The 9,875-nt window shown below is 50.3% G+C and overlaps 1 protein-coding gene across 1 annotated transcript in view; it reads left to right on the forward strand.

Annotated features, from left to right (window-relative positions):
• The window catches only part of LOC146359515 (protein LEG1 homolog), a 30,080-nt gene extending 25,133 nt beyond the window's left edge, over nt 1-4,947 (forward strand). The window contains exon 7 of the mRNA XM_084816143.1: nt 4,859-4,947. Within this exon, the coding sequence (XP_084672269.1) occupies nt 4,859-4,947 (89 nt within the window). The remainder of the gene's footprint in view (nt 1-4,858) is intronic.
• The last annotated feature ends 4,928 nt before the right edge of the window (nt 4,948-9,875 follow it).

The raw sequence follows: 9,875 nt of genomic DNA on the forward strand, positions 1-9,875 counted from the left end.
ATAAGAAACGTGTAAAGAAACCGATCTGTATTTAGAGAGAAACATATATTTAGCCAAACAGAGACTGTAATTCTCTTTCTTTATAAAAGTGAAAGATGGGGTGTAAGTGAAAGATGGGGTGTACTGTGCTTCTTTGCACAACTTTTGAGTCCTAAATTTCCAGCTTTTCACAGCATTCTCTGGCAGCGGACTCAGTTTTTTGAGGTACCACACATAGTACTGTGAGTTTACAAGTTAACATTCATGTCTCTTCCCCGGAAAATCTTGGAACTTTAGTTCGGGGGTGAGCTAAGGACCTTCAGTAGAGAACATGACCAAACTACGATTCCAGGATTTTTGGAAGAAACCATACGCAGTATCCAATGGTTGCCACCCACAAGCAGCCAGCCCCGCAGATTCCATTGCACAAGCAGCCCCCACCGCTTGTGCAATAGAGATTTGATGCTTCCAGGACCAACCCAAAATGAGCCGGAACACTTGTTTCTGGAGCAGGTCAGGTCAGCAGAGCTCACCTAAAGGAGCGCCACCAACAGCCCCTTTCCAGAATCAAGCGTTTCCGCTTGATTCTGAGCTTGCCCTTGGAAGTGCTCAATCTCTGTTGTGCGAGCTGTGGGCGCTGCTTGCGCAACGGAATTGGCGGGGCTGGCCGCTCGCAGAATGGAAGCAGCAGGGGGCCCCACTTGCAGACAGGCAGCATTGGATGCTGCCCTGTGGCTTATAGGTATAAAATCCATATAAATGTGTAGGTTAGATTTGCCATGTGGGAAAGGGTTATCTATGGACAATATATGCAAACTAGGGATGTACGAAAGTCACTTACCTTTTCGAAGGGTGACATTCGCGGTGGGGGGGAGGCGCTCTGTACCTCCCCCTGAAATCCTATCCCGGCCGGCTCCACTCCACAGCGACTCCGCAGAGCCGCCGGCTGGATGCATCTGCATGGCAGGTCTGCAGACACAAATGGTGGCCAGCGTAGCAGCCGCCATTTGCATCCCTTCGGTGAGCCGTGATAGGCTACATAAATATTTACGTAGCCTATCATGGCAAAAGTGGGGATGCAAATGGCGGCTGCTACGCCATTTGCGTCCCTGCTCTGAGCCATGAAAGGCTATGTAGATATTTACGTAGCCTATCACAGCTTGCCAGGGACGCATATGGCGGCCGGCATAGCGGCCGCCATTTGTGGCTGCAGCCCAGCAGCGGCTGGAGCTGCCGCTGCTGCCGGAGCTGCTGCCACCGCAGCCACTACCAGGTCGGCTCCATTTCGCGGGGCTTTCGTGGAGTGCTGGGGCGGGTTGCTCCGTTCCGCCACGGATTCCGGGGGGCCGAATTCAGTGGAATTCAGCCTCCCTGGGATCCGTGGCGGAATTCTCTAACATCCCTAATGTACACGGATGGTTCATAAGTAAAAATATCGACCCATAAGGGGAAAGGCAGAGCAGAAAATGGGAAATTAATTAACCAAGACAGGGTAATTAGGCTACCTTGAGTGCTATGAAGCAATGTGAGAATCGTGTAGGTGTGCCACTTTGGTCTGATTAGCAACGAGGCCACCACATAATGCAACAGGAAAGGAGAAATGAGAACACAAGAAGGATAATTGTTTTGGCAGTTGGCCTCCGTACACCACCACATTGAAGTTGAAAGGAAACACACCCAGGTGGGAGGGAAGCCAGGACTTCCAGCTGTAATTCAAGGGGTGTGACAAAAGTGGGGCACTAACCATTCAGGAAGGACAGCCAGTGGCATGCACACATATCCATCGTTGGTGGCTCATAAGTAATGGAACGAATGGCTGACAAGCAGCTGCATGGCCAGGGGTGGCCTGTTTCCTGGGTACCCCATGACCAAGCAAGCAGATAAAAGGCCCGGAGGTGGTTCTGAGTGTTACATTTGCATTTGGTAGCTGTTCACTGGAACTCCCAACATGAGGTCCAAAGAGGTGTCCATGCAAGTGAAAGAGGCCATCATTAGGCAGAGGAAACAAAATAAACCCATCAGAGAGATAGCAAAAACAGTGGGAGTGGCCAATACAACAGTTTGGAACATCCTGAAAAAGAAGGAATTAACTGGCAAGCTCAGCAACAGCAAAAGGCCTGGAAGACCATGGAAGACAACTAAGGTGGATGACCGCAGAATTCTGCTCATGGTGAAGATGAACCCTTTCACAACATCTAGCCAGGTCAAGAATGCTCTTGCGGAGGTAGGCATGTCATTGTCAACATCTACAGTCAAGAGACAGCTTTATGAATGTAAATACAGAGGCTTCACAACAAGATTCAAACCACTGGTAACGCTCAAGAACCGAAAGGCCAGATTAGCCTTTGCCAGTAAACACCTAAAAAAGCCTGCCCGGTTCTGGAATAAGATTCTTTGGACTGATGAAACCAAGATTAACTTGTACCAGAATGATGGGAAGAGAAAAGTATGGAGAAGGAAAGGAACAGCTCATGATCCAAAGCATACCACATTATCTGTCAAACATGGTGGAGGCAGTGTTATGGCATGGGCACGTATGGCTGCCAATGGAACCGGGTCACTGGTGTTTATTGATGACTGCAGAATTGACTGCTGATAATAAATTGACTGCTGATAAAAGCAGCAGGATGAATTCTGAAGTGTATAGGGCTATACTTTCTGCTCAGATTCAGCCGAATGCTGCCAAACTGATAGAACGCCGCTTCATATTGCAGGTGGATCACGACCCAAAACATACATCAAAAGCTACCCCAGAGTTTCTGAAGGCAAAGAAGTGGGATGTTCTTCAATGGCCAAGTCAGTCACCTGATCTCCACCCAATAGAGCATGCTTTTCACTTACTGAAGACAAGACTGAAGGCAGAAAGACCCACAAACAAGCAGCAGCTGAAGGCAGCTGCAGTCAAGGCCTGGCAAAGCATCTCGAGGGAGGAAACTCAGCGTTTGGTCATGTCCATGGGTTCCAGACTTCAGGCAGTCATTGACTGCAAAGGATTTTCATCCAGGTATTAAAGGCGATCCTTAAGTTTGCAATGATGTTGGTTTGTTCCATTACTTATGAGCCACCAATGATGGGTGTGTGTGTATGCCACTGGCTGTCCTTCCTGAATGGTTAGTGCCCCACTTTTGTCAAACCCCTTGAATTACAGCTGAAAGTCCTGACTTCGCTCCCATCTGGGTGTGTTTGCTTTCAACTTCAATGTGGTGGTATACGGAGGCCAACTGCCAAAACAGTTATCCTTGTTCCAATATTTCTGGCCCTGACTGTATGTATGTGTGTGTGTGCGTGCACGTGTGGTGTGCTTGCGTGTATAGATTACATACATACATAACATAAGAAGTGTGCACTGACCCCCCCCCCTTCAACTCAGATCCCAATTCAGCATTGTGGAAAAAATCCTGCTTCTGCTCGGGCCAGTTTGTAGTCAGTCCACTTCAGCTCAGCATCAAACTAGGGATGTACGAAAGTCACTTACCTGGTCCTGCAGCTTGCTTCGCGGTGGGGGGGAGGCGCTTCGGTTCTCCTCCCGAAGTTCAGGCTGGGGGGGGAGGCGCCCCACCTTGCCCGGCCGAAATTCAGGCCGGGGAGAAGCGCCCCGTCTCCCCGGCCGCGAAATACAAAGTGGGGGGGAAAAAACCCACCCGTGATAGAATACGTAACGATTTACGCAGCCTATCACGGCTAGATTTCCAAAGTCAGCCGTGATAGGCTATGTAAATCGTTACGTAGCCTATCATGGGTGACTTTGAAAAAAAAAAAAAGCGTGTACGCAAATGGGCGTACCCATGGGTGTACCCATGGGCGCCGCCATTTGCGTTCCTTATTTGGTCCCGGGTAGTCTACGTAAAGATTTACGTAGACTACGGCGAAAATAAGGGCAGCGCTATCCTATCACGGGTGTTGGGGTTTTTTTTACTTTATTTTGTAATGGTGGCAGCGGCGGCCGGTCGGAAGACCGGCCGCCGCCCCTGCCGAAATGCCGCCGAAACGCTGCCGGTACCCGCCGCCAGGAGGGACATTTGTAGGAGGTAAGTCCCATCCTGGGGGGGCGGAGAATTTCACCAACAATTTTGGGGCGCCGAATGCGTTGGCATTCGGTCTCCCGGAGATTCGGGGAGAAATTCTCCGCCATCCCTACATCAAACCTGAGTCAAGGTTTGGAAAAAGGAGTCTTTATGCTTCCTTTTGACTACCATAGGAAATTAGGGGGGGGGGAATTGTAATGTTTTTCTCTTGGCCAGAACTGGATGATAATTTCAGGCATAGTAGCCCCCTAGAAGGGGATTACACCTGCCCAATGTCAGAAAAAATAGGTGAAGCGTTTATATTTTTATTTTCTTTTAAAGGGAACTTCCAATATCATTTTTATTCCTTACAAGAATTGGATACAAATTTCAGGATTCATTGCCCCATCAGAGGAGATCATATCTGCCAAATTTCAGAATGATAGCCACAGCATTTTGAGGTCTCCAAAAGAGGACATGCTTATCTCCCTATGCTCCTTGTGGACCATTATTCTGAAAATTACAGATAGCCTAGAGGTGTCTCTAAGTAAGAAATCAGCAAAGTTTCAGAAGGATAGGTTTAACAGTTCATGTTGAAGGGAGGTTCTCCAATTTGGGGAAGGGAGTGATTTGCTTTCCCTTCCCTTCACCCCCCCCAATAGTTTTTGGATAAATTTGTATGAAAATGCACAGGTCATTAGAGGTGTCCTTTCATTATTATCTTTAGCAGATAATACTGTTGATTTATTTTGCAATATTTCTTGAATGTATATATCCTTTGGTTTATAAATATTGTTTGACACATTGAGATTTCATTGAATTGAAAGGCAGGTTATAATGCTCAATTAAATTTAAAAATGCAAATTATTTTGCAGGAGGAATGTTGTTGCTCTTTTGGAAAATGGCTATGTCTACTGAAAATGGAAGAAAAATGGGTCGCTGTCTTCTTGAAAGTTTGTTTTGAAGTACCTAGTTTTTGGAAAAGCACAACATTTTAATTTATTTTAATTATTTGCCCACTGGTGTATCAACATTTGGATAAAGTTTACCATATTCCATATGGTTCAATGTTGTTTGGAAGACTAATATTTTGAATTAATCCCCTATTTCTGAGTTTATCTGTACAGATTAAGGCTGCAATCCTATGCACACTTACCTGAGGCATACTGTAAAAGCACCATACCGTTGTAAAACTGCACCATACCAAAAATATGGGATTAAATAAAGCTGGAACAGAAAACTCATTTTTCCTGTACAAACACACTAATATATATTAAACGTATGGTCTGAAAGGTAATTTTTCTGCGCTTTCCTACAAACAGTTCTTCAGGAAAGTAGTTTCAACTACAACAGTTTCTTTTAATTTCTCTTTTCACCTATATACAAAACAAGTTCAAGGGGTGACAATTCAGCCTTTGTGAGCGTGATTGGCTCCGTATGGTTCAGTCTGTTTATTTATTTATTTGGCATTTTATGCTGTCCAATAACATAAGTCCTCTGGGTAACCGCAGGGGTGGAGGACCCATTAAAATGGTCCACCCCAGGCATCTTATGGATCCAAATGGAATCCTGAACGCGCTTGGGGATTGTCTGGAGCACGCCAACAGCCACTCGGTCGAGACCCTGGTGGGTGGCTGGAATGCTGCAATCGCTGGGGCATTAGATCGGGTGGCTCCGAAACACCCTCTCCCCCTGAAGAGGGCTCAGACTGCACCATGGTTCAATCCGCGGTTACGAGCTCTGAAACAGGAGGGGTGACTTTTGATACCATTGACCACAGTATCCTCCTGGACCGCCTGGAGGGGTTGGGCATTGGAGACACTGTATTACAGTAGTTCCGGTCCTTCCTCTCTAGCAGGTACCAGAGGGTAGCACTGGAAGAGGAGGTTTTGGACCCATGGCCGCTCACTTGTGGGGTGCTACAGGGTTCCATCCTCTCCCCAATGCTATTTAACATCTATGTGAAGCCACTAGGGGCTATCATCAGGAGGTTTGGGGTGCGGTGTCATCAATATGCGGATGCATGCAGCTCTACCTCTCGTTCAAATCTTCACCAAGGTTGGCCATAGAATCCCTGTCCAAATGTCTGGAGACGGTGAGTGGCTGGATGGGGAGGAATAAGCTGAAGCTGAACCCTGACAAGACCGAGGTACTTTTGGTGGGAGACAAGAGGAGGTTGGGGGATGTTGAGCTGGTGTTGAATGGGGTACGGCTACCCTTGAAAGTCCAGGTCCGCAGCCTGGGGGACATTTTGGAATCCAAGCTGTCCATGGAGGCTCAGGTGTCAACTGTGAGCCGGACAACACTGTACCAACTCCATCTGATACAGCGGCTGCGCCCCTTCCTTCCCGACCATCTGCTCCCATCGGTAGTACATGCCCTGGTCTCCTCTTGTTTAGACTACTGTAATGCGCTCTATGTGGGGTTACCCTTGAAGATGGTTTGGAAGCTGCAGCTGGTACAGAACGTGGCGGCTCGCCTGGTTAAAGGCAGCCGCCGGCGAGATCACATCACTCCGTTGCTGAAGGAGTTGCACTCGTTACCAGATGTTTTCCAGGCCAAATTCAAGGTGTTGGTTTTGACCTTTAAAACCCTATATAGTTCCAGCCCAGTGTCAGGAGCGCCCTAGCTGCCTCTTAAAGTCCTCTCCAATAGCCAACTCAAGACACAGACGAAAAGGATTCTTTCCAAGGCTTTATTCCTTTTACAACTTAATGACTCTTTCAGACGCTAATCATCAGCGACTAAGCAAGGAACTACACTGGGGTAGTTAGCAGAGTAACCTAAGCTCCAGGCAAGGCAGTTGGTCCCCGTTTGAAGGAGAAGAGCGGGAAGACTCTGAACATATGGGCTATGGAGAGGTCCTCCCTCTTACCCTTGGGTCCTCGGGACGTGACCATTGTTTTAGCACCAAGCGGGCAGAGCGCCTCCTCTCGGCACCCTCCATCTGGCGCCGCTCCCTGCATCTGCGCCGAGCTCCCAGCAAAACCCCCTCCCCCGCTCTCTCACTGCCAGGGTCACTATCTCTCTCAGGATTGCAGGCAGGAGGAATCTCTCCCTGCCGCTGTGCCTGTGAGAGATGAGCGAGCTCCTCTCCAACGGGCTGTTGCTCTTCCTCAGAATCAGAACTGCTCTGGGGCTCTATGGGCTCAGTTTCCACCCGGACAACATCCCTGTTCCCGTGAGGCCCCCCCTCGTGCTCTCCCCCTGGGGTCCCAAGTTTGTGGGGGTTCAGCTGGTGGAAACGCCTCAGCAGCAACGGAGCATGCACATTTTCAGCGGGTTCCCAGGAGCGCTCATCTGGCTGTGCCCCTTCCAGTCCACCAGATATTGCAGGCGGCCACGAGAAAGGTGTGAGTCCAGTATCTCTGCGATTTCAAACTCCCCCTCCACCAGCACTGGCGGCGGTGGGGAGCCGGTTGAGCAATGAGGGTCACCAGAAACCAGGGGGACAGCAAGGGCCGATGAAAAACAGGATGGATCTTCATGGAGGGGGGGAGAGCCAGGCGAAAAGCAGCAGGGTTAACCTGGGCCGTAATCTGGAAAGGCCCCATGTGATGAGGTGCAAGCTTTTTTGTGGGTGAGTGAGAGGGGAGGTATGGGTGGACAACCAAACCCAGTCCCCCAGTTGCAGAGATGGACCCCGCTGGCGCCGCTGGTCCGCAGAGGCCTTGTAGGCTGCCTTGGCTTGCTCAAGGGAGTCTCATAAGAGGTGGTGTACTGCTCGCAACTCCTCTAAAAATTCATGGGCCACAGGCACCGAAGAGGGAGCTCGGGTGGACAGGAAAGCCCTGGGGTGGTAACTAGGGATGTCAGAGAATTTCGCCACGAATCTTGGGGAGGCCGAATGCCAGCGCATTCGGCCCCCCAAAATCGGTGGCGAAACAGTCTGCCCCTCCCCGGGATGGGATTAACCTTGGGCAGATCTCTCTGGCGGCGGCGGCTCCCGCGGTGGTTCGGCAGCAGTTTGGCGGCGGCGGTGGCGGCGGCCGGTTTTCCGACCGGCTGCTGCCGCCGCCATTTCCAGTAAAAAAAAAAAAGAAAAGTGATAGGCTACGTAAAGATTTATGTAGCCTATCATGGCTAGATTTTAAAAAAATACCATGATAGGCTACGTAAATGTTTACGTAGGCTATCACGGCTGAGTAAAACAAAAAACCCATGGGCGCCGCCATTTGCATTCCTTATTTTGGCACATCTAGTCTACGTAAACATTTACATAGACTACGGCGAAAATAAGGGGAACGCAGATAGCGTAGCATCTACGCGTGGTTGTTGTTGTTTTTTACTCAGCCGTGATAGGCTACGTAAACATTTACATAGCCTATCATGGCTGACTGCAGGGGCGCAAACGGCAGCGGTTTCGTGGCGGGAGGGACGGGGCACCTCCCCCCCCGGCCAGAATTTCGGGGGGAGGGATGGGGCACCTCCCCCCCGCCAGAATTTCGGGGGGAGGGACGGGGCGCCTCCCCCCCACCTCAAATCACATTTCGTCAAAAGGTAAGTGACTTTTGTACATCCCTAGTGGTAACCAAAATTGGCAAAAAATGGAGTTTGGGAGGTGGAAGCATGGCAGGCATTGTTATAAGCAAATTCTGCTAGAAGCAGCAAGGGAAACCAGTCATCTTGCTGGTAAATGACATAACAGCACAAATATTGCTCCAGAGTCGCATTGGTGCACTCACTCTGACCGTCCATCTGGGGATGGTGGGCGGAGGAAAGATGGAGCATCACCTGTAGAAGCCCAAGTAGCTCCCTCCAGAAATGGGCAGTGAACTGGGCCCCCCTATCCGAAATGAGACCCTCGGGCCATCCGTGGAGCCGGAAAACAGGCGCCCAAAAAAGCTCCGCCGTCTCCCTGGCTGTGGGCAACCCAGAGCAGGGGATGAAATGGGCCATCTTAGAAAACAAATCCACCACCACCAGAATAGTGGTCTTACCATGTGAAGCAAGTAGGGGTGGACGAAAGTCCCTTACCTTTCGCCGAAGCTTGTTCGCGGTGGGGGGGAGGCGCTTCGCTGCTCCCCCCGCGAAGTTCAGGCCGGGGGGGGGAGGCTTCCTGCCTCGCCCCAGCCGAAATTCAGGCTGGGGAGGAGGCTTCCCGCCTCGCCCGGCTGCGAACGCGAAAGTTTAAAAAAAAACAAACACGCCCCCTGATAGGCTACGTGACGATTAACGTAGCCTATCACGGCTAGATTTGCAAAGTCAGCCGTGATAGGCTACGTCAATCGTCATGTAGCCTATCACGGGTGACTTTAAAAAAAAAAAGCGCGTACGGATAATGGCGTTGCCCTTATTTTCGCCATAGTCTACGTAAATCTTTACGTAGACTACAGCGACCAAATAAGGAACGGGAATGGCAGCTCCCTATGGGGGCCGCCATTATCCGTACGTGCTTTTTTTTTTTTTTTTTAAGTCACCCGTGATAGGCTACGTGACGATTGACGTAGCCTATCACAGCTGACTTTGCAAATCTAGCCGTGATAGGCTACGTTAATCGTCATGTAGCCTATCGGGGGCGTTTTTTCTTTTTCTTTTATTGCAATGATGGCGGCGGCAGCCGGTCGAAAGACCGGCTGCCGCTCCCGCCCCGCTCGAACACCCGCCAAACCGCCGGCCGGACCCGCCGCCGGGAGGGACATTCGGCGAAGGTAGGTCCCGTCCCAAGGGGGGGTGCGGGGGGCTGGGGGGTTCGGAGGATTTCTCCCCGAAACTTGTTCGGGGGGCCGAACACGTTGGCGCTCGGCCCCCCGAAGTTTCGGGGAGAAATTCTCCGCCATCCCTAGCAAGGCAAGTCAGTGATGAAGTCAAGGGAGAGCAGTTTCCAAGGTCCTGAGGGGGTAGGCAGGGGGTGAAGCAAGCCTGTGGACTTGCATGAGGGGTCTTTCGCCC

Source organism: Heloderma suspectum, chromosome 1 (assembly GCF_057233095.1).
Source record: "Heloderma suspectum isolate Gila_16-S chromosome 1, 16-S_ref, whole genome shotgun sequence".
NCBI classification, from domain to species: Eukaryota; Metazoa; Chordata; class Lepidosauria; order Squamata; family Helodermatidae; genus Heloderma; species Heloderma suspectum.